This window comes from Panthera pardus, unplaced genomic scaffold (genome assembly GCF_024362965.1).
Source record: "Panthera pardus isolate Hobbes unplaced genomic scaffold, ASM2436296v1 HiC_scaffold_24, whole genome shotgun sequence".
In the NCBI taxonomy this organism is placed as follows: Eukaryota; Metazoa; Chordata; class Mammalia; order Carnivora; family Felidae; genus Panthera; species Panthera pardus.
In genome coordinates, this window is record NW_026526810.1 from 29,216,579 (window position 1) to 29,242,379 (window position 25,801).

Genomic DNA, 25,801 nt, shown 5'->3' on the forward strand with positions numbered 1-25,801 from the left:
CAACTTTGCTATTCAGACTGAAAACTCTCAGTTTCTCTGAAAGAGTAATAAAGACCATATGTACTAAAATCTTACATTTATATTCAATTATTTAAAACAGGCTACATACAGATTGCACACAGTCTCTTGACTTTCAATAAAACAAGTGAATTTAATCTATTCAAGTAAAATCAAAGCTTAAACATTTTAAGGATCTTCATAATTTTTTAAGTTAATTAACGAGGAAAAAAAACTACGAACTCCTGAACCAAAATTTTATTTTAAATTATTAGGCTTTAGTGCACATGAGAATATTTTAGAACATATGACATGTAGAGATGTTGGCACATTGAACAGTAGAAAATATTTTGTTATACAACTCGTGAATCACTAATGTGCTTATTTCTTCTGTGAAGTGAATGCATAGTTTGTTTCAATCAATTTTTGTCATGGAATATCAAGTAGGTGCAACATTTTTATATTATTGTTTAATAACTTCCTAATAAGGTTTTGAGTTTCTAGTTGACTTACACATAATATTTTTTTCAATGCATTGAAGACTGTAGTAGCCTTTTCTCTCATCTCTGGTGGAACATATTTAATATCCAAATATTCAGATAATTTAGACCTAGAATTGTACAGCATGTTAATTACAGTTTCAATGTCATCAATTTCACTACTGCTTCGGCCAAGTGGTAAGAACTGGGATCTATACATTTTTTGTAATTTATGTTCTGCTGCTTCTGCTAAAGCAAGGCTTCGTTTTAGGTGCTCTCTAGAGGCTCGAATGTCCTCTCTGTATTCTGGCTTGAGGCTTTCAACAAGAGGTGCCTGCCGCACCTGTGAACTAATATCTGAAATTTTTTTCAAAATGTCTTCATTATTCAAAATCTGTGGGTGTCTTCCAAATGTTATTGTTTCAAGTGTTCCCACTGTATATTCGCCTGAGAGCTGAGGAACATCTTCTGGTTCTGTGACAGTATCCATGTCAGTGCTCCTACTTAAAGGGGTGACATCTGGACTTGTGGATGATTTAGTAACATTTGGCAATGGCTTTGGCGCCTCGGTGGATCTTACTTCTGAATCTGGCTCTGGCTCTGGCTCTTTAATAATATAAGGTTCATCGGCATGTAAAACAACCGAAACATTATTTGGTTTAATTGACCAGAATGCTGTACTTTCAGTAGATTTTTCCTTCCTTCCTGGCATTGTGAAGCCTCCAGTAGGAGAAGTTGTGGTTTCTTCACTGACAGGATTCATTAAAACATCATTTTCAGTTGAAGTGTCTCCATGTGTAATTATCTCCTTAAATCTTGATAACTTTGGTCCTATAGAATGAGCATTATTTGGAGACTTTGATTTTTCCTCACGACCTGGCTCCCTAGTAGGAACACTTAGTATTAGGTTCTGTAAAACTTCTACATAATGATTTAAGTTTTGTTCTTCATCAGGCGTCACAGTTATACCTTAAGGGGAAAAAAATCAAATGGTAACACTTAGTATTACATATTGACATATTGACGGAATCTACTGACCTAAATTTACTTCATATATTATCACTTAAAAGTTGAGATAAAGAACCAAGAAATAAAGCACTTTTGACTCAGTCAACTCTCACTTATATAAACAAAATTATTTTTTCAGATTGTTAAACAGATGAACAAGGTTAGTGTAAAAGTTGCGTATTAACACAATTCTCTATATTTTTTCGCTCCTACCTCCCATATAACTTATGATTCTGTAGGCAGTTTATTAAAACAAAATTCCTGATTATAATCTCTAGAAGTGGTGTGTTGGAATTGCCTCATACTGGCTCACTAGAGCCAATTATTAAATTTTTAGGAATTTTGTAAGCCAAATGTTAAACATAGACACTCTTAAAAATTATTTTAATTTGCAATTAGATATATTGAATCAGAAATAAAGGTAATAAATATTCAAAATTCATCACTTCTTATTTTTATGTCATTTTACTATTATCTATGGTCTTGAGGTTATTTACATCTTGCATAGCTGTATGGCAGAAATGCTTGCAATAGTGTACTACTCTATATCTCTTTCTATGTCCCTGTTCAGTAATGTCAAATACATAGCTTGAAACCAACAATGGTGGGAGTATTTACATCATATAAATGGGCAAATGCTATAAATCTGGGTTTACTAGTCTCTCCAAAAAATCATTTGTCGAACATTTACCAGTATCCAACTGCCCTCAACCCAGCAAAGCTCTAACTACAGCCTGTGGGTCATATCCACCTAACTGTTTTTATAAATCAAGTTTTCTTGTAATCCAGCCAGTCTCGTCCATTTGTTTATGTATTATCATGGCTGCTTTGGGTTGCAACAATAGAATTGAGTAGTTGCAATAGAGACCATATGGTATACAAATACTGAAAATACTTACTATCTGGCCCTTCACAGAAAACGTTTGCCAATTCCTGCTCTAAACCATCAACATTTCACTCTTAACACAAAATGGCAGTTTTTGGTTTTTTTTTAATTCAAGGTAATTAATATACAGTGTAGTATTAGTTTCAGGAGTAGAACCCAGTGATTCATCACTTACATATAACGCCCAGTGCTCATCCCAACAAGTGCCCTCCTTAATGCCCATCACCCATTTAGCCCATCCCCCCACCCACCTCTCCTCCAGCAACCCTCAGTTTGCTCTCTGTATTTAAGAGTCTTATGGTTTGCCTCTCTCTCTGTTTTTATCTTATTTTTCCTTCCCTTCCCCTATGATCATCTGTTTTGTTTCTTAAATTCCACACATGAGTGAAATTACGGTATTTGTCTTTCTCTGACTGACTTATTTCACTTAGTATAATACACTCTAGTTCAAAAATGGCAGTTCTATTTATACTGGTATTTTGCAGCATCTGAGTGGTTGATGAAGCTTCTCATTTCCAACATGGAAAACAAAAAAGATAATTGAATAAGATATTCTGAAATTCTGCTCAACTCCCCTTTTCTTAAAACAGCTTTTAATTTTAAGTGCTGGGATTTTATACATGTCATTTTGAAATCATTTTGCCACTATCATATATATAAATGGCTTAATTGAAGAAAGTAAGTCACTTTTTACCAAACTGTCATGCATAACTCATACCTAAACCCTCCCTCTTCAGGCAAAATGAAATAACAAACTTTCTGTTCAGAAGGCACTTCTATTCAGCACTTCGGCAAGCACAAAACAGTAAAAAAAAAAAAAAAAAAAAAAGCTTTATATTTACATGTTTTTCCTCTCTTCCTTAACTCTTCTGTTGCAACTTAGAGAGACCAGATGGATATTTAACCAAAATTGAAAGCTTATTTCTCAATTTTAAAAATTTCTTAATAAGAACATTTTAGTGAGGCAGAGACAGTGGAAAGATACCAGACTTGTCTGGAGATCTGACTCTAAAAGTAGATTCTGTGTTTCATGTTATGCTTAGAAAAGCCTTGCATACTTCAAGATCCATATGATGATGATGGGTGAGGAAAAAAGAGGAGGTAGATTTTGATAATGACCTTGTAATATTTATATATATATTTTAAGTAGGTCCACACCCAGTGTGGAGCCCAACGCAGGGCTTGAACTCACAACCCTGAGATCAAGACCTGAGCTGAGATCAGGAGTCTGTCCCTTAGCCAACTGAGCCATCCAGGTGCCCCAAACCTTGTAATAATTTTCTTAAAATCACTGACACAGTATCAAACATTTTTGTCCGTGAATTGTGGATTTTTAAAAAGGAACTAGAAGGTTAACATACCTAACTCTTGTGAGCTATTGCCTATTTTGTGTCAGTCTCAGCCTACCTATAGTAAGACTACCAGCTAGAAATGCCTGGTGGTACTCACCTGGGCTTGGCCATTGTGGGGTGGGGGCAGCTGTTTCCACAGAAGAGTCCCCTTTCCAAACCAATGTGACCACTGGACTGACCCTTGTGGTTCTTACTATAATTGCAAAACACCCTTCAGCAACAACCATCAGGAAATTTGGGGGGAAAAAAGTTTATTACTTACAAGATCTTGAAATTGCATAGCACACCTGGGGCCACACTGGGGGAGGAGGACGGGGTGGACGGGGTGGAGAAAGAGAAAGAAAGAGAGGGAGGGAGAGAGCACCCTAGAAAGTACCAGAGAGAGGGTGGTAGGGGTGGAGAGTGCAAATGGGACAGGGGTTCTTTTTTTGTTGGGGTCAAATGTGGGGACCCTAGGGTTCACTCTTTATCGAATTTAAAACATTAAGACCATGAATTTGAAGCACAGGAAAGGAAAAAACAAGTAGCCCAAAAGGTCAGTTATCAAAATCAATTAAGATCTCTAAAATAAATGAACCAGGGTGGCCTGCTGGCAATGTGTTTATTCAAGATAGCAGTCTTTGAAATGGATGGCTCTTTGAAATAGATGCCTCTACAATCAAAGCTTAAGTCTGGCCTTTGCATTACAAAAAAGAAAAATACTACAACTGTCAGGGTTTATACTACATTGATTCTGAGGAGAGGAAATGGGACCAGAGTTGGTCATTAAAGAGGACTAGCCTTCTCCGTATATAGTATCTTACTCTAAAAACACACAAGCACACACACCCAATCACTTAATATAGTAAACCAGTAAAACTCACATTTTAAAAGGGAAAATAACTTATTTATGTATTCTCATGGGTATGTAAATCATTGTCCTGAATCTATAGTTTTCCTGGAGGAAAATATTAAAGTAATAGGTAGCCTACTGCAGTGAAAAATTTTTTTTGATTTTTGTCCTGTGGGTACCACTTTCTAACATCATGACCTTAGATAATTACTTAATTTCTCTGAACATTTACTTAACTATAAAATTAAGATACTGTATCTACCTGGAACCAAACAGATACTTGAAAACACTTTAAAAGTTCTATAAAGATAACTCCTGACATTTCTCATCTTAAAATATAAATTTAAATCCTTAAAAAAAAAAAACATTAAAAATATGTCTTGGATCCTATCTATAAAAAACCTTAGACCCTTTCCCACTAAAGACAGAAACAAGATCAGGATACTAAGATTTCCATTACCACTTAACATCGTGTTGGAGGTTATTAGTAATTAGACAACAAAAATAATTGGAAGCATGAGAATTGGGAAGAAAAAGGTTAAACTATCTTTATGTGTAAACGATATAATAATACTTCCAGACAACACAAAAGAATTCATTGAAAAGCTCCTACAAGGACTAAGAGAATTTAGTAAAGTAGCAAGTTATAAAATCAATCTCTGAAAATCGATATACAAATATAAACCAGTTAAAAGATGAGAAAGAAGATGCTATTTTGATAACAAATAATGAAAGAAAATATCTAATCATAAATTTAAAAAAACATGCCCAAAACTATAGGAGTAATTCTATTAGGCTGAATATAGGCATGCAGAGGTCAGGTCCTCATCTCTGGAACCTGTAAATGTTACCTTATAAGAAAAAAAGGTCTTTGCAGATATGATTAAGTTAAGGATCTTGACAGGGGATTATCCTAGATTATCTGGGTGAACTCTACATCCAATCACAAATGTTTTTATAAGAGAGAGACAGAGATCTGATACCCAGAAGAAGAAGAGGGTAATATAGAGGAGGAAGCAGAGAATAGAGTGAAATGGCCATAAAACACAGAATGCTGGCAGCTACCAGAAGCTAGAAGAGCCAATTAAAATATTATCTCTTGGGGCACCTGAGTGGCTCAGTCAGTTAAGCATCTGACTTCAGCTCAGGTCATGATCTCACGGTTCGTGGGTTCAAGCCCGCATCAGGCTCTCTGCTGTCAGCTTGGAGCCTGGAGCCTGCTTTGGATTCTGTGTCTCCCTCTCTCTCTGCCCCTCCCCTGCTAACACTCACTCTCTCTCTCTCTCTCTCTCTCTCTCAAAAAGATAAATAAACATTTAAAAAATCTCTTAGAGCTTGCAGAGGGAACACAGCTCTGCCTTACACCTTGATTTTGGCTCAGTGAAACTGATTTTAGACTTATGGCCTCTAAAACTGTGAGAGAATAAATTTCTGCTATTTTGAGACACCAAGTTTATGGTAATTTGTAATATAGCAGCCACAGAAAACTGATATAGGAATATAATAAAATCTTCTGAAAGACATAATGCAAGCTTTAGCAAGTGGAAAGATATACCATGTTCTTAGACAAAAAGATTCAACATCATAAAGATGCTCAGATGTCATGTTCTCTCTGTTAAGGTATACATTTAATATGATTCTAACAAAATATCACTATTTCCTGGAGTTAGAAAAATGGATTTTAAAGTTCATCAGGAAGGAAAACTGAGTGAGAATAGCCCAAAAAAATGGGGGCTAGATAGACCCAATAGACATGAAATTATATTATAAAGCCTCTGTTATAAATCTAGTATAGCACTGCACATGAATATTCAGATAAATGGAACAGAACAGAAAAGATAGAAACAGACCCAACTGTATATGGAAAAATAGCTCAAAGTGAGGGAAGCTTTCAATTTATAAACTTATTCTAGCTAATAAATGAAGAAGCCACTTAGAATATGACATTTTGCAATGATTATTAATATCAGTGATTGTTTATACCCCCCAAAAGATACAAAATCAGATATTATCTATTTCCTGATGAAAGAATACAATACCACCGATGAAGCAGTCTTGCAAAAACAGTCAAAACCTGAATCTAACGATTTTTCTAGGTCTAACTAACAATATACTGAAAATCCATGGGACAACAAACAAAGGAAGATATAAACTATGCCATAGGGATATAATCAGGAAAATCTAGACTGTGGGAAACTATAGGACATATGATCCAATTTCCTAACAATTACATTGCAAGGAGAAAAACAGAGATGAAAGAAGAATATACATTAAAATGGAATTAAAAGACATATCAATGAATTACATGTATGAATCTTATTTGAATCCCAATTCATCCAAACAAAATTGAAGAGAGAAAATCAGGAAAGTTTGAACATTGGCCAGATATCTGATAATACTCAGGAATTATTATCTTTTTAGGTGTGAAACTAACATTGTTATTGTGTTTAAGTACTTATATTTAGTCTTCATATTGAAATATTCACTAATGAAATTATATGATGTTTGGAATTTGCTTCTAAAAAATTCAAATCTGAGAAGTTAGAGAGAGGGACCAGGAAGATGAGAGGGAAAGGAATATCAATAAAACAAGATTAATTATGGGTTAGTAGTTGAGTCTGGTTATAGATATATGGAGATTTATTATACCATTATTTCTACTTGTGTATATATTTAAATTTTTCCATAACGAATTTTTTTAATATATGCTTTGGAAAATTTTGAATTCTGGGCCACTATTCACATACAAATCTAAAATCTGCAGCCAACAAAGGCCTAAGTGCTTTTAAAAAGACATTGCCATTAGATGGTAGGCTGCTAAACACTCCATTTTTAATCATTTAGCTTGTCCCTTCTCAAAGTAGTAAACAGGACACCCAAGTTACTATTAGGTGAAGTAGATTGTCAAAGGACTGAAAAAGGACATCCTTACTGCTAGTGGATTCCTAAAAAAAACTGAAGTACTCATTATCCCTTTACACTATTACTTAGGCAACATTAAAAAGCCTGTTCATGGCTGCTGAACGATACAGCACCCTACTTTCTACCTTGCTTTTCTTCCCTTCTTCATGTACCTTTTGTCTCCATATTGTTCTGTTGTTAAATCCATCCACTCCCACACACTTCCCACCTCCTACTTTTGTCCCACTAAAAAATCTACATACTTCATAGTGACTTCATAGTTCTACTAATCAGGACTGCTCTTGCAAATCAATTTGATCTTTATACAGATATTTGCAAGCAAGGTAGTAAAAGATAGTCAAGACTCCAATATCCCTACAAATGGTCCTGGCCACTATGAAAACCCGCTTTTCCTCTTTCTTCAGAAGTTATGAGAAAGATGAACAAAATTCAAATTCTTACAAAGACCAGACTACTCTGCTAGAAGTTGAGTTTTTGTACTTTGGATACTTGTAGTTTACCCTGGCACGCTTTATAATATCCCCCTCTCTCTTTACCAGTCAATGTTCCAGCCAAACAGAGCAATGTCTCCAGGTAATGTTCCAGCTAAACAGGGCAATGTCTCCAAATGAGGACAAGTAAGAACCTCTCCCACCTTGAGAAATCATAATGCTGCTTTCCAGTGCCTCTAGTAAGCAGGATGGCTCCCTGCAAAGCAGGTTTACAGTTTAACATGAATCATAGATATGGATGTCACAGCTGTGCTTGAGACTATCTGCACTTCTTTTCTTGAAATAGTACAGGGAGAATGAGTCACATGACAGGAATAATAGGAAACTAAACAAAATGGTAAAACAACTGCAGGGAACAAAAGTGGCACCATCTGAAGGGCAAAGTTGCAAGACAGTGATTGAAAGACCATAATAGCTCTGACTGACTGAGGGATTACTACGTGCCTGGCACTACACTGAGGGCTCTGAATGTGAGCAATGTTTTTATAAAGAGGAAAAGGAGGATACTGAGAAAGGACAAGCAATTTGCCTAAGATTATATTCAATTTGTAGGTGGGAAGAATGGCATTCAAACAGGCTGCCTTCTTTCAAAGCAGGTACACATAATAACTACACAATGTTGTCATAAAAACATGATACAAGGATGCTGGCAAAGTAGAAGTATGATAATAAAATTATCCTGGAGGATTACAACTTTCTTTTAAAATACATGTAAATATGAAAATACAGTCAATACATAAGTAAAATATACAGAATTTTGCTCTACTGTCAACTGGACAAAAATACACCCCATTCATATATTAAGATGTACTTGGAAATATTTGAACTGATCCCAAAATTTTTTACTTTTTTTTAATTTTTATTTTGTTCTATTTTTATTTAAATTCCAGCTAGTTAACAGGGTGCCTGGATGGCTCAGTTGGTTGGGAGTCAGACTCTTGATTTCAACTCAGGTCACTATCTCATGGTCATGGGATCAAGCTCAGCATCAGGCCCCTGAGCTGGGCATGGAGCCTGCTTGGGACTCACTCTCTCTCTCTCTCTCTCTCTCTCTCTCTCTCTCTCCTACCTCTGCCCCTCCCCTCCTTGAATATGTCCTCTCCCTCTTTCAATAAATAAATAAATTAATTAATTAATTCCAGTTAGTTACATACAGTATAATATTCGTTTCAGGTGTACAATATAGTGATTCAACACTTCCATAGAATCAATACCTGGCGCTCATCATAACGAGTGTACTCTTTAATCCCCATCACCTATTTCACCCATCCCCTCTCCCCCATCCACCTCCCCTCTGGTAACCATCATTTTGTTTCTATATGGTTAAGACTCTGTTTCTTGGTTTCCCATTCTCTCTTTTTTCCACTTGCTTGTTTTGTTTCCTAAATTCCACATATGAACAAAATCATACAGTATCTGTCTTTCTCTGACTTATTTCTCTTAGCGTGATACTGTTTAGCTCCATCCACATCATTGCAAATGGCAAGATTTCATTCCTTTTTATGGCTGAACAATATTCCATTGTGTGTATATATATACATATATATGTATATACATTCTTCTTTATACATCTTCTTCTTTATACATCTTCTTTATACATTCATCAATTGACGGACAGTTGGACTATTTCCATAGTTTGGCTATTGTAGATAATGCTGCTATAAGCATTGAGGTGCATGTATCCCTTTGAATTCATATTTTTGTACTCTTTGGGTAAATACCTAATAGTGCAATTGCTGGATTATATTTTTAACTTTTTGAAGAACCTCCACAGTTTTCCACAGCGGCTGCATCAGTTTGCATTCCCACAATCGTGCAAGAGGGTTTTCCTTTCGCCACATCCTCACCAACACCTGTTGTTTCTTGTGTTGATTTTATCCATTCTGACAGGTGTGAGGTGATATCTCATTGTAGTTTTGATTTGCATTTCCCTGTGATAAGTGATGATGAGCATCTTTTCATGTGTCTGTTGCCCATCTGTATGTCTTCTTTGGAAAAATGTCTAAAACTGATCCAAATTAGATATGTTTTGGTACTACAAAGTATACATAGGAACTGACAGTCAATGATGCAAAAAGGATCCATTCACTTCACACAGAAGCAAAAATAAGTTACTTTTGAGTTTATTTTGAGGAAAATAATAAAATCATGACTTAAAATAAGCAATGAAATATAAAACTTCAATCAACAAATAATATATTCAAAACACATATTCCTTCTCCTAGAATGGCCACTTAAAGAAGGAAGAAGAGAGTATAACGAATAAAAAGCCCATTAGCATGAAAAGTTGCTATAGTTCACTGTTCATAAAAGAAATGCACGTTGAAAACAATCTTTATTTTGCCAGTCAGGGAGATAAAATTTTTTAAAAACAATAAAACCTAGGATTGGCATGTGTATGTATAGTTACTTCCTTAGTAACAAAAGTAACTTCAATACCTCCTTTATGAATCCCAGATCCTTCATCAGTCTCTCTCTAGCACACTGATCTTTTCTTTATAGAATTTAAGATCATCTTAACTATCTAAATTTAATGTCTGTTAACTACTACATATTGAAAACTCTTTGAAAGCTGTGACCATGTCTACTTTGTTCTCTATATCCTGTTATACCCAGAGCCTACAGCCATAGCAGACAGTCAAAAAGCATTTGTCAAATGAATGCTTGAATAAATGAACCAAATGCTGGTAAGTATATAAATTAATTGTACCTCCAGTGATTTATCTTAAAGAAATAATAACAGGTTAAAACAGTTCTATAGAAGAATGCTATAGAGGAAAACTAAACATCATGTTATGTTTAAAATAAATCTGCTGGTCTAAAGACTGTCTTTTGGTTTGTTTTTGTTAGTTTGGTTTTGGTTTTTAGCTAACAGTCCAATTATTATTAGGGAGAAAATCTGGACATTAAAAAAAGTCCTCTTATTTTAGGCAAAGGAGGCACTTTTTTACAACAATAAAAGATACAGCTTCAATTATATTTTTCTAAATTTCTAAGTCTGAAGTTTGTCAACAGTATCATAAATATTGTAGTTAAATAGCTACAATTTTCAGAAACTTCCTGCACTTCCTTAAACTGGCCCTTACTAAATGGCCTAGAATAAATTTAGATCACATAAATTTAACTAAATTTGTTTAAGTTCTATTAATCCCCTTTTAATTCATTTTATCAATCTCTAAGGTAACATTGAATTGACATAATTTTAAGTAAATTACAATCTTAGGGATTAAAAATCCCTAAGGGTTACTAGGAATAAAATTCCTTCACAACTTATCTTTTACATATTTTGAAGTATACAATTCAGTGGTGTTTAGTATAGTCACAGTTGTGCAACCATAACCATTAAAACATTTTCATCATCCCCCAAATATGCCCATTCCCCATTTCCCTCAGCCCTAGGCAACCACAAGTTTACTTTCTTTCTCTATGGATTTGCCTATTCTTGGTGTTTAATATAAGTGAAATTATATAATATGCATTCTTTTATGACTGGCTTCTTTCACTTAGCATAATGTTTTCTAGACTCATCCATTTGGGAGCACACATCAGTATTTCATTCCTTTTTATGGCCAAATAATATTCCATTGTATGCATATACCACAATTTATGAATTCATCAGTTGCTGCTCATTTGGCTTCTTTCTACTTTTTAGTGACAATGGGTAATGCTGCTATGTTCACATACAAGCTTTTGTGTGGATGTATGTTTTCATTTCTCTTGTACATATGTCTAGGAATGGAATTACTAGGTCATATAGTGATACTATGTTTAAGCTTCGAAGAACTGCCAAAGCAGCTGCATTCCCACCAACAATATATAAGGGGTTCAATTTCTCCAGATCATCCTCTGTTCTTTTGATTACAGCCATCCTTGTGAGTGTTAAGTCATATCCCATTGAGTTTTGACTTATATTTTTCTAACGGCTAATGATATTGGACATCTTTTCACATGCCTGTTGGCCACCTATATATCTTCTTTGGATAAATCTGTATTCTGATGATATTTTACCCATTTTTTAATTGGGTTGTCTTTTTATTATTGAGTTGCAAGAATTCGTTATATATTCTGGAGACAAGTCCTTTAGCATATATATGAGTTGAAAGTATTTTCTCCTACTCTGTTAGTTGTATTTTCATTTTCTTAAGGTTATCGTTTGCAGCACAAAAGTTTTTAATTTTGATGTAGTTCAATTTATCTATTTTGTTGTTGCTACTTGTGCTTTTGATATCACATCTTAAAAAACCATTGCCAAATCCAAGGGCACAAAGACCTACACCTACATTTTCATCTAAGAGTTCTATAGTTTTAGTTTTTACATTTAGATCTATGATCTAGCTTGAATTAACTTTTGTATATAGCCTGAGGCAAGAGTCCAACTTCATTCCTTTGGCTGTTATCCCAGCACCATTTGCTGAAAAGGCTATTCTTTTCCCCACTGAATTGTCTTGGTATCCTTGTTGAAAAGCAACTGACCATTATTAATGTAAAAGGTCCTTTCTGGACTCTGAATTAAATTTGTCACCTATATGTCTATTCTTATGCCAGTACTACACTGTCTTGATTACTGCAGTTGTAATAGTAAATTTTGAAATCAGGAAGTGTGAATCCTTGAACTTTGTTCTTTTTCGGGATTGTTATGGCTACTCTGGGTCCCTTCCAATTCCATATGAATTTTAGTATCAGCTTGTTCATTTCTGCAAAAAAAGCAAGCCAGATTGTGAAATGGATTGTGTCAAATCTGTAGATCAATTTGGGGAGTACTGCCATCTAATAGATTTTTTTTTTAATTTTTTAATGTTTATTTATTTTTGAGAGAGAGAAAGAGAGAGACAGAGCATGAACAGGGGAAGGGCAGAGAGAGATGGAAACACAGAATCTGAAACACCTCCAGGCTCTGAGTTGTCAGCACAGAGCCTGATATGGGGCTCGAACTCGGGAACAGTGAGATTATGACCTGAGCCAAAGTCGGATGCTTAACAACTGAGCCACCCAGGCACCCCTCCATCTGATAGATTTTTTAACAGAATTCAAGATTATACATACTTATATAAATAGGATCATAATATATTATTATATTTGATCAACATTTAAATTTTTATTGAAATGCCTTTTATACATTGTTAAGTCCTTATTTAATGAAGACACAAAGCCAAGAATCTAAAAAATTGGGTATTTTTCATCTGAAGTGTAAGCAACACAATTTATTGTTCATTTCATCTTCTATGACTAAATGGTACAAATGAAATTTTCAGAGCAAGATTATTAGGCCTAGTGTGTCAGTTCTTGGCTTCTAACATTGTCTTTGGGGATGTTTTCATCCACTCCATTCTTTTTAAGAACCATGAAGGGCAAGGAGAGAAGTTAAAGTAGCCACCAGCAACAACTACTAAACCCATCAAAAAGCAAACAAATGTAAAGAAAAAGCACGATTCTCTATTTTTTATTACTTTTTAAATGTTGATTTATTTTTGAAAGAGAGAGTGTGCATGTGAGCTAGGAAGGGGTAAAGAGAGAGGGAGATAGAGAATTCCATGGAGGCTTCACGCCGTCAGCACAGAGACCAATGTGGGGCTTGAACTCACAAACTGTGAGATCAAGACCTGAGCTGAAATCCAGAGTTGAATGCCTGACTGAGCCACCCAGGTGCCCCATAATTCTACGTATTTTAAGCACATTTAAAAGGTCACTTGACTTTGGCATCAAGTTTTCTTTATCCTGTTGTGATATACCTATCAGGATCAGTTGAGAGAGCACCTTCATGTGCATGGACCATCTTAATACATTTCATTAACTTCCGAAACAATATGGTAGTATATCTTCTAATATGTGAATCCTGTTGGTGGGTAGCCTATGGGGGTGGGTAGTAGCAAAAGAATCATGAGTCTGTCCACAAATATTTTACAGGAAGAAAGTAAGATCTTGTAAAGCATTGACTTGTATTAGTTTTGTGTAAGGAAACACTTTTGCCTGTCTTGGGCACATAAATAAAATGAAACGTAAACAGTATTTTTAAATATTTGAATAAACTTCACCTGAGTAAAATATTAGGTAGTAAAAAGTAGTTCTCACACTTTTGAGTTTCATTATGACTCTTAGATTTTTTTTAACAGTTTTAAACTATCATTTTGTTTTTTTATGCTCAAATAGTCACAACTTAGTCAGCTGGAGCCACTGTAAGCTGTCTCTTGTATCCTTTTGAGGGAACCTCTGAATTTTTTAAGTATCCTTGTTTGTTCTCTGGTAGTTACTGCTGCCTGCCTCCCTCCCATCTTCTACCCCACTCTCATCCTTACCCCTCAAGTCTAGACTTTATTTTCCTAAAGATGAAAATCAGCTATCCTTTCAAGGAATCCTAGTTTCTTTTCATGGAAAACAATATTAGAGATAAAAATCTGAGGGCTAGAGGTACATATCAAGACTAACATTAAGAAGTGATATTGTTATCAAGCCATTTTAGTCAACAGAACTAAAAAATATACATGAACAGACATTCATTTTTACTGATCTTTTCCAGCTGAGTTTTAACATTAAGGCACACCAACCTGAATTTTAAACCCCCTATCTAAATTATAATTGCATTCCTTTTTATAATATAATAAGCCATACAACTATTACTTTTAGCTGGAAATCTTGATTAAAACTGACATAATTATTGGTTCTGTCAATAACAATTTATTAATATTAAAACTTACCATAAAAATACTAATGAATAACAAGGTTAAACATTACAATTGCTTTTGTATAATCGGACTACATTCCACTCCAACTAATGAATGGTCAAATTATCTTGTTTGGGGTTTTGTATAATTTTAAAAACCGTTTTCTTGTTAAATACACCACTGTCTGATATATTCTCTGTTCTAATTGCTTAATTTTAATGTTTTAACTGACAATTTTTTCTTAGTACAGCATTACAGTACTAGAGTTTAAAAAAAGCTTGTTCTTTTTTAGTACACTTTATGAGATGGATGAAAAATGTAAACAGTTTGAGCTGTCATATTCAAGAATCTTATTTGGTTAACCTAATGATTCATGTAGTTACATGAATAATCTTTCTCTCTACATAAGTTCTTTCTGGAGAAACCCAGTTTTGTAAGTGTAAGTAATTTAGAAAATTCCAGTCACTTAAATTCCTATGCAAGATTTTAAATAATTGCAAGTATTAAAATATAATACTTGTAAACTAGTCTAGGCTAGTAATATTTTATCACTTAGTTCAGGCCTGTGATTTGTGTACCTCATTGTATGTATATTATGAATTTAAAATGTCATGCTTATAACTCTGTTTTGCATTATAGTTACTGGACATTAACACAAAGATAAAACAAAAATATCATTTTTAAAGAATAGTTTATAAAATTTAATCTTATCAATAAATGCTATTTTCACTGTAATGTAACTAATTGAACACATTCTATAAACCAAGCTATATTTCCTAGTTTCATCATGCCATAAATTTTATTACTTTAAACTGAGACAAAATTAACATAAAATTTCTTAAATTTAAGATTATGGATATGACAGTATAATTCATAAGATTTTTTTCTTCTACCAAAGAGTTAGGAGTGGTCTGGTTCCCTTGTCTCACCTGAGAAACTATGGTTTTTGTGGCCAGAGATATTACAAATTTTTAGAAATTAAAAAATGTGATTTTTTTTTTTACCTCTAGTCAGTCATTTTAAACCGCAAATCATGGTTTTAACATGTAAATTAAGTGGCTTCTTTTCTTTTTTTAAAGAAACTGAATAACAAACCCAAGAAAACCTAGTGCCCTATTATCTATGCAAATATATTGTAAATTAATTGAGTTTTTAAAATATTTGGAAGTCTCAAGTTCTTACAAATGCACTATCAAGCATCAATTAAAATATCTAATTGTATACATAAAACTTCCAATTGTTAAGAGGTGTAAAAAACCAAATAATTTCTTCTACAATGTCTATTTAAGAGAACGAATATATATGACTATGTTCATAAAAATCCAAAAGGCTACACCTTTATTTGTTTCTGGAGAGATTTCCTAATTGGTAAAGCTAAAATGGTATTATGCATTAACTGTTTTAACTAACAATTTTTTTTCCACAAAAAACTTACACTCAAAAATGAAAAAAAAAGAAAAAAGATTCTATGCTTCTAAGAAGTGACAGTATGACAAAAATTACAATAAAATGTAATGATAATAATAAAATGCTAATATTAAAAATCTTATACAGTAATATACCCAGTTCCTTGAGACTAAAGTTTTAAGAGAGGAAAACCATGGAAACAGCTTGATTTCAGGACGGGTTAAGATGGCAGAGAAGTAAGGGGACCAGGATTTTCCTTGTCCCTCAAACACAGCTGTATTGAGGTCAGATCACTCGGAGCACCTAGGAAATGGATGTGGAGTGACATCAAGATCTCCACAGTTGGAGGGAGACAGCTTGGCAGGATGGAGCCTCTGGAGCTAAAACTTGGAGGTACATAAGTGAGCGACTTTCTCCAAACGGAGCTGGAAGCCATTGCCATGCTCCTGGGGAAGAGGGAGCCAGCCCTGGAATGCATAGTGGAGTGTAGCCATCTCAGGGGCACACTGGGAGAGAACAGTCCTCTTCCCAGAGTACTGTAAGAAGAGGGTTTACTGCCTCCCCAAGGACAAAACACCCTGCAGGTGCCAGCCAAAGGCCTTTTATCAGCAGGGCGGAGTGGTGCTACTCCAGAACAGGGTCTGCACAGTGCAGGGTCATTTAAGACATCAGATTTTGAATCCCAGTTGAGCTCCTAGAGGCACAGGAGAACTGTGGAACAGGGCAAGCTGACTGCCCTCCATACTCTGTGAGGGCTGCCTGAACGGCATGATTTGCAACACCTGGTCAGAGGAGGAGAGATTGGGTGTCGCCATTTTCCTCCTCAACACCAACATGAAGGGACTTCAGGGAGCAGGACAGTGGGCTCCCAATGGAAGTGGTACCAATTTACACCAAACCCTGCCCCTTGGTGCCTGGCAACTGCTTATCTACTGGAGCAAGACTGACCCAACACAAAGTCAGCCTCTCCTCCAGACCAGCACAGCCAACAGACAATTGTTTTTGTTTTTTAATTTTAGTTTATCTTATTATTCTAGATTCTCTCTTTTTTTTTTTCTTTTGGAATCAAGCCCATACTTCCTGTTTTTTTTTTTTATTGGTCAATTCTTATTTTATATAAATTATAAATATAAATATATAAATACAATTTTTTTGATCAGGCATTTTTATTCTATACTTTTTCCACCTTTTCTCTATCTTGTTATTCTTTATTTTCCTTTCTCTTTCTCTGGATTTAGCCTTACAGTTTTTTGATTCTGTTTGGTCTTCTTTTTTACCCTTTAATTTTTCTTTTTTTATGGGATCAGGCTTCCCCCCACCCCCACTCCACTTTTTTTCCTTTTCTTTTTCCAGGGTTACTTCAACAAACAAATCAAAGCACACCGGGTTGAAGGTTCCAAACATTCCACCACTATAAGCAAGTAAAGAGCTCTGCAGAGGTGGGATAGAGCAGCCGAAACTCAACAACAGAATGCATGAAACATACACAAAAAACACTTCCTGAAGTCCCAGGACCTGGACAGGGTATGAGCACTTTTTAATATAGTAATACTCTCAGGTGCAGGTCACATAACAAGCTTTTAAAAAACACAAAAGACAGAAACTTAGCCAAAATGACAAAATGGAGGAATTCTCCCCAAAAGAAAATTCAAGAAGAAATCACAGCCAGAGAATTGCTCAAAACACATAAACAATATATCTGAAAAAGAATTTAGAGTAACAGTCATAAGACTAACAGCTGGGCCTGAAAAAGCATAGAAGGCACCAGAGAATCCTTGCTATAGACATCAAAGACCTAAGAACTAGTCCCGATGAATTAAGAAATGTTGTAACTGAGATGCAAAATAAACTAGACACAGTGACAGCAAGGGTGGAAGAAGAAGGGGAAAGAATAGGTGAAATAGAAGATAAAATCATGGAAAATGATGAAGCTGAAAACAAGAGGGAAAGGAAATTACTAGATCATGAGAGGAGAATTGGAGAACTAAGTGAATCCATGAAACGAAACAATATCCGTATCATAGGAGTTCCAGAAGAAGAACTAGAGGAAGGGGAAGAGGGTTTATTTGAACAAATTATAGCTGAGAACTTTCCTAATATGTGGATGGAAATAGGCATTCAAGTCCAAGAGGTACAGAGAACTCCCTTCAAAACAAAAATGAAACAAAAACAAAAACCCCACAACATATCATAGTGAAACTGACAAAATACAAAGATAAAGAGAATTCTGAAAGCAGCTAGGGACAAACAGTCCTTAACCTACAAGGGTAGACACATAAGGGTAGTAGGAGACCTGTCCACTGAAACTTGGCAGGCCACAAGGAAGTGGTAGGAAATAATCAATGTGCTGAATAGGAAAAACATGCATCCAAGAATCATTTATCCAGCAAGGCTGTCATTCAGAATAGAAGGATAGATAAAGGCTTTCCCAAACAAAAACTAAAGGAGTTCATGACCACTAAGCCAGCCATGCAAGAGATCCAAAGGGGGACTCTGTGAGTGGAAAGCAGCAAAGACTACAAAGGACCAGAGACATCACCACAAACGCAAAACCTACAGGTAACACAATGGCACTAAATCCATATCTTTCAATAATCATTCTGAATGTAAATGGACTAAATGCCCCAATCAAAAGACACAGGGTATCAGAATGGATAAAAAAACAAGATCTGTCAATATGCTGCCTACAAGAGATTAATTTTAGACCTGAGAACAACTGCAGACTGAAAGTGAGGGGATGGGGAACCATCTCATGCTAATGGATGTCAAAGAAAGCCAGAGCAGCCATACTTACATCAGACAAACTAGATTTCAAAACAAAGACTGTAACAAGAGACGAAGAAGGGCATTATATCATAATTAAGGGGTCTATCCATCAAGAAGAGCTAACAATTATAAATATTTATGCCCCCAACTTAAAACACCCAAATATATAAATCAATTGATCACAAACATAAGCAAACTTAGTGATAATAATACTATAATTGTAGGTGACTTTAACACTCCACTTACGTCAATGGACAGATCACCTAGGCAGAAAATCAATAAGGAAAACAACGGCTCTGAATGACACATTGGACCAGATGGACTTAACAGATATATTCAGAACTTTTCATCCTAAAGCAGCAGAATACACATTCTCAAGTGCACATGGAACATTCTCCAAAACAAATCACATACTGGGTCACAAAACAGCCCTCAACAAGTACAAAAAGATTGAGATCATAACTATGCATATTTTCAGATCACAACACTAGGAAACTTGAAATCAGCAACAAGAAAAAAAAATTGAAAGCCCCCAAATACTTGAAGGTTAAGAACATCTTATTAAAGAATGAATGGGTTAATCAGGAAATTAAAGAAGAAATTTAAAAATACATGGAAGCAAATGAAAATTAAAACATGACAGTCCAAACCCTTTAGGATGCAACAAAGTCATCCTAAGAGGAAATACATTGTAATTCAGGACTATCTCAAGAAGCAAGAAAGGTCCCAAATACACAACCCAACTGTGTGCCCAAAGGAGCTAGAAAAGCAGCAGCAAATAAAGCCCAAAGCCAGCAGAAGAAGGAAAATAATAAAGATTAGAGCAGAAATACACATAGATTAAAAAAAAAAAAACAAAAACAGATCAATGAATCTAAGAGCTCATTTTCTGAAAGAATAAACAAAACTGATAACCCCCTAGCCAGACTTCTCAAAAAGAAAAGAGAAACCAAATAGATAAAACCATGAATGAAAGAGGAGAGATCACAACCAACACCACAGAAATACAAACAATTATTAGAGAATACTATGACAAATTATATGCCAACTGGACAATCTGGAAGAAATGGACAAATTCCTAGATACTCACACATTACCAAAACTCAAACGGGAAGAAATAGAAAATTTGAATGGACACATAACCAGCAAAGAAATTGAATCAGTTATCAAAAATCTCCTAACAACTAAGAGTCCTGGGCCAGATGGCTTCCCAGGGGAATTCTATCAGACATTTAAAGCAGAGTTAATACCTATTCTGCTCAAACTATTCCAAAACATTGAAATGCAAGGAAAGCTTCCAGACTCATTCTATGAAGCCAGCATTACCTTGATTCCAAAACCAGGCAAAGACCTCTCTAAAAAGAAGAATTACTGGCTAATATCCCTGATGAACATGAATGTAAAAACTTCTCAACAAGATACTAGCAAATCTAATCCAACAGTACTTTAAAAGAGTTATTCACCATGATCAAGTGGGATTCATTACTGGGCTGCAGGGCTGGTTCAATATTCACAAATCAATCATGATACATCACATTAATAGAAGAAAGGATAAGAACCATATGATCCTGTCAACAGATACAGAAAACGCGTTTGACAAAATACAGCATCCTTTCTTAAAAAAAAAACAAAAACCCTCAAGAAAGTTGGAATAGAAGGAAAATACTTTAACATCATAAAAGCCATTTATGAAAGACTCACAGCTAATATCATCATCAATGGGGAAAAACTGAGAGCTTTACCCCTGAGATCAGGAACACGACAGGGATGTCCACTCTCACCACTGTTGTTTAATACAGTATTAGAAGTCCTAGCCTCAGCAATCAGACAACAAAATGAAATAAAAGGCACCCAAATTGGCAAATAAATCAAACTTTCACCTTTTGCAGAAGACATGATACTCTACATGGAAAACCAAAAGACTTGACAAAAAAACTGCTAGAGCTAATACGCAAATTCAGCAAAGTCACAGGATATAAAATCAATGTACAGAAATCAGTTGCATTTTTATACACCAATAATGAAGCAACAGAAAGAGATATCAAGGAATTGATCCCATTTACGATTGCACCAAAAACCTAGCATAAAACACCTAGGAATAAACCTAACCAAAGAGGTAAAAGATCTGTATGCTGAAACTTAGAAAGCTTATGAAAGAAACTGAAGAAGACACAAAGAAATTGAGAAACATTCCAAGCTCATGGATTGGAAGAACATTGTTAATAATGTCAATATTACCCAAAGCAATCTACCCAATGCAATCCCTATCAAAATAGCACCAGCATTCTTTACAGAGCTCAAGAAAACAATCCTAACATTTGTATGCAACCACAAAAGACCCTGAATAGCCAAAGTAATGTTGAAAAAAGAAAACCAAAGCTGGAGGCATCACAATCCCACACTTTAACCTATATTACAAAGGTATAATCACCAAGACAGTATGCTATTGGCACAAAAAACAGGCACATAGCTCAACAGTATAGAACAGAGAACTCAGAAATGGACCCACAAATATATGGCCAACTAATCTTTGACAAAGCAGGAAAAAGTATCCAATGGAGAAGACAGTCTCTTTAGCAAATGGTGCTGCGAAAACTGGACAGCAACATGCAAAAGAATGAAACTGAACCACTTTCTTACACCATACATAAAAATAAATTCAAAATGGATGAGAGACCTAAATGTGAGACAGGAAACCATCAAAATCCTACAAGAGAAAACAGGCAGCAATCTCCTTGACCTCAGTCACAGCAACTACTTACTTGACATGTCCCCAGAGGCAAGGGAAATAAAAGCAAAACTGAACTATTGGGACCTCATCAAGACAAAAAGCTTCTGCACAGTGAAGGAAAGAATCAACAAAACTGAAGGCAACCAACAGAATGGGAGAAGGTATTTGCAAATGACGTATCAGATAAAGAGTTAGTATCTAAAATCTATAAAGAACTTACCAAACTCAACACCCAAAAAACATAATCCAGTGAAGAAACGGGCGGAGGATATGATAGACACTTTTCCAAAGAAGACATCCAGATGGCAAACAGACACATGAAAAGATGCTCAACATCACTCATCATCAGGGAGATACAAATCAAAACCACAATGAGACACTACCTCAGAATGCCTAAAATTAACAACACAGGAAACACATGTTGGTGAGGATGTGGAGAAATGGGAATGCTCTTGCACTGTTGGTAGGAATGCAAACTGGTACAGCCACTCTGGAAAACAGTATAGAGGTTCCTCAAAAAATTAAAACTAGAACTACCCTATGACCCAGCAATTGCACTACTAGATATTTAGCCAAAGGATACAAAAATGCTGATTTGAAGGGGCACATACACCCCAACATTTATAGTAGCCCTATCAACAATAGCCAAATTATGGAACGAGCCCAAATGTCCATCAACTGATGAATGCAGTAAGAAAATGTGGTATATGTATATATACAATGGAATACTACTTGGTTATGAAAAAGAATGAAATCTTGTCATTTGCAACAACATGGATGGAACTGGAAGGTATTATGCTAAGTGAAATAAGTCACTCAGAGAAAGACAGGTATCATATGATTTCACTTATATGTGGAATTTGAGAAAGTTAACAGATGAACATAGGGGAAGGGAAGGAAAAATAAGATAAAAACAGAGAGGGAGGCAAACCATAAGAGACTTTTAAATACAGAGAATGAACTGAGGGTTGATAGGGGAGTGGTGGTGGATTAAATGGGGAATGGGCATTAAGGAGGGCACTTTTCGGGATGAGCACTGCATGTCATATGTAAGAGACGAATCACAGGGTTCTACTCCTGAAGCCAAGACTATACTGTATGTTAACTAATTTCAGAACAATAAAATAAAATAAAATAAAATAAAATAAAATAAAATAAAATAAAATAAAATAAAATTATAAATTTAAAAAAAAAAATAAGGAAAAACATGTCACTCTGAATCTTGGGCAAAGAGTCAATAGTTTCTAAGCTGAATTAAAAAGGAAAACTAGGGGCGCCTGGGTGGCTCAGTCGGTTGGGTGTCTGACTTTGGCTCAGGTCGTGATCTCATGGTTCATGGGTTCGAGCCCTGCGTCTGGCTCTGTGCTGACAGCTCAGAGCCTGGAGCCTCCTTAGAGGCTCTGTGTCTCCCTCTCTCTCTGCCCCTCCCCCACTCAAGCTCTGTCTCTGTGTCTCTCAAAAGTAAATAAACATTAAAAAAATTTAAAAAAAAAAAAAAGGAAAACTAGGGGCGCCTAGGTGGCTCAGTCAGATAAGTGTCTGACTTCGGCTCAGGTCACGATCTCACAGTTCATGGGTTCGAGACCTACATTGGGCTCTGTGCTGACAGCTCAGAGCCTGAAGCCTGCTTCAGATGTGTGTCTCCCTCTCTCTCTGCCCCTCCCCTGCTCATGCTCTCTCTCTCTCAAAAATAAATAAACATTAAAAAAAATTTTTTAAGGAAAACTAAACCACTCCTACCTCCTTTGGTTAAAAAAAAAAAAGGAGGGGGAATATAATTTTTAAAAAATGTACATGTAATTCACGGGCACCTGGGTGGCTTAGTCAGTTGGGAATCTGATTCTTGATTTCAGCTCAGGTCATGATCTCACCTTGTGGGTTCAAGCCTCATGTCAGGCTCTGTGCTGACAGTGTGGAGCCTGCTTGGGATTCTCTCCTTCTCCCTCTCTCTCTGCCCCTCCTGTGTTCTCTCTCTCTCTCTCTCTCAAAATAAATAAAAATATACATGTAATTCAAATTTGAGAACTTATACTTTAAAGGATAAAAAAAATACCGGGCTCTAATAAAAGTAAGTAATTTTAATATTTCTTTGGGGAGTTTCTTACTTAATGCTACAATTTAAAATTCTGGAAGAATATTGGTAAAATGTAGCTCTTTTAAAAAACTTTACTTTTTAAAAAAGTATTTTTTTTTTATGTGCTTCATTTGTGTGGTGATTGTATTGCTATCACAGAATACAAAACTCAAAAGTAAATAAGGCATATCCAAACCTATGCACAATTTGGATTTCTGCATTTAAGCTAATGTACCTAAACTTTTTGAGAAATGTACTGAAAAACATAAATATAATGTGAATATGCAATTTCACTTAAAATGTGCTACAAACAAAATATCTGGTGTCTTAAAAATTAGTTATAATATTATAAAATCATAATGACCAACAGAATTCTTCCATTAAAATGTTTTATGTATAGATTTTAAGTGTTATAATTCACTGATAATGTTTAACATGAATTGTATTTTATTTTTAAAATTTTTTTTTTCAACATTTTTTATTTATTTTTGGGACAGAGAGAGACAGAGCATGAACGGGGGAGGGGCAGAGAGAGAGGGAGACACAGACTCGGAAACAGGCTCCAGGCTCCGAGCCATCAGCCCAGAGCCCGACGCGGGGCTCGAACTCACGGACCGCGAGATCGTGACCTGGCTGAAGTCGGACGCTTAACCGACTGCGCCACCCAGGCACCCCGAATTGTATTTTATTTTGACATTAACTTGATTATATTTCCTGACATTCTTAATTATGGATGTATAAGCTAACATTTAAATTAATAATATGTATTTCTCTAAAGACTTAGAAGAAAAACATTGAGGTTTGGCATCAAACTGCCTGTAAGTTAAAAGGAATGTTGCTAATAAAGTAATGTACATTGGTTAACTGCCTATAAAAATAAAAAATTAAGGGAGAATTTTAGACAAACTCTCAAAATATTGAATTTATTTACATTCTATCTCAATTATTTAGGTAGAGTATTATGAATCACTAGTCAGATAAAATTCGATCTAAATTTAGATGTCTGATGGTCTATTAAGACTCCTCTCTCCTTTCTAATATCTAGTACTTTCTTTATACACAAACTAGGAAATAATATAAAGAAAAGCATTGCAAACATACTTCCAACATATTTTGACCAAAATTAAAAATAAAATCAGGTTATCACATAATTCCCATGTATGCTCTACTTAGGTATTCTTGCTTATTTGTAAAACACATGGTCTCTTCCACTAAGTCCCAAATAAAATGTTTTAAAACAATGTATCTGGACTTTCACTTCCAAAAAGATAGCATGCACTTTTCCTCTATTCTTCCCACTAAGTAGAGTTAAAAACCCTGGATACCATATACAAAACAAGTAATCTGAAAGGCAGAGAGAAGACAGACTAACTAGGAACTTCAAGACCTAAGGAATGACACAGCAGTGAGTTCCCTGGGTTTTCTTTTTGCCCACACACACCTCAAACTAGAGACTGGAGAAGCTGGCAACTGAGAAACACCAATGGATGCAGACAAAAAATTTTCCGAGAGAAGACTGCTCTCTATAGCCAAAGGACAAGTAGAACGGTAGCCTAGCAAGACAGAAAGCTTTTAGGCAATAACCATCCTATTCCAGCCAAACACCATAGAAAACCTTATAGCCCTATGGCCAGTAGCAAAGGCTGAGTGGAGAACCCAGACTTTTACCCTCATCAGGCAGGCTTCAGTAAGGTGCTCCAACCTCTCTGCCTTTATCTCATAGAAGTGCTGCTACCAGGTATGAATTAATACCTTCTCTTCCGGTAGAGAAGGCTGAGGAGCAGCTGGGACTCTCATCTTCACCATGTGGTAACAAGGCAACATTCATTTAAATCTATAAATCAGTTAAATGTCTAATTCAGTCAATCTGTAACAGAAGATATAAATAAGATCTAGAGTCTTACAACATAATACCAAAAATATCCAGGTTTTAATCAAAAGACACTGGTCACAACAAGAACCAAGAAAATCTCCATTTGAATGAGCAAAGGCAGCAAAAGAAGCCAGCACGAAGATGACACAGATGTTAGAATCATCTGACAGGGATTTAAAAGCAGCTATCATAAAAATGCTACAACAAGCCATCATGCACATGCTTGACACAAATGAATAATAGAAAGTCTCAGCAAAGAACAAGAAAATCTCAGCAAAGAAACAGAATATATAAAGAAGAACCAAACTGAAAGTTTTGAACTGA

General features: G+C 35.4%; 1 protein-coding gene across 3 annotated transcripts in view; it reads right to left on the reverse strand.

Moving 5' to 3' along the window:
- Positions 1–233: 233 nt before the first annotated feature.
- Positions 234–25,801, reverse strand: part of SPESP1 (sperm equatorial segment protein 1) — a 64,807-nt gene continuing 39,239 nt past the window's right edge. For 2 of the 3 annotated variants that reach the window (XM_053888911.1, XM_019441649.2), the window contains one exon: positions 234–1,445. In XM_053888911.1, the coding sequence (XP_053744886.1) occupies positions 427–1,445 (1,019 nt within the window). In that variant the 3' untranslated portion in view covers positions 234–426. The remainder of the gene's footprint in view (positions 1,446–25,801) is intronic. The other variant, XR_002077943.2, reaches the window with a different exon arrangement.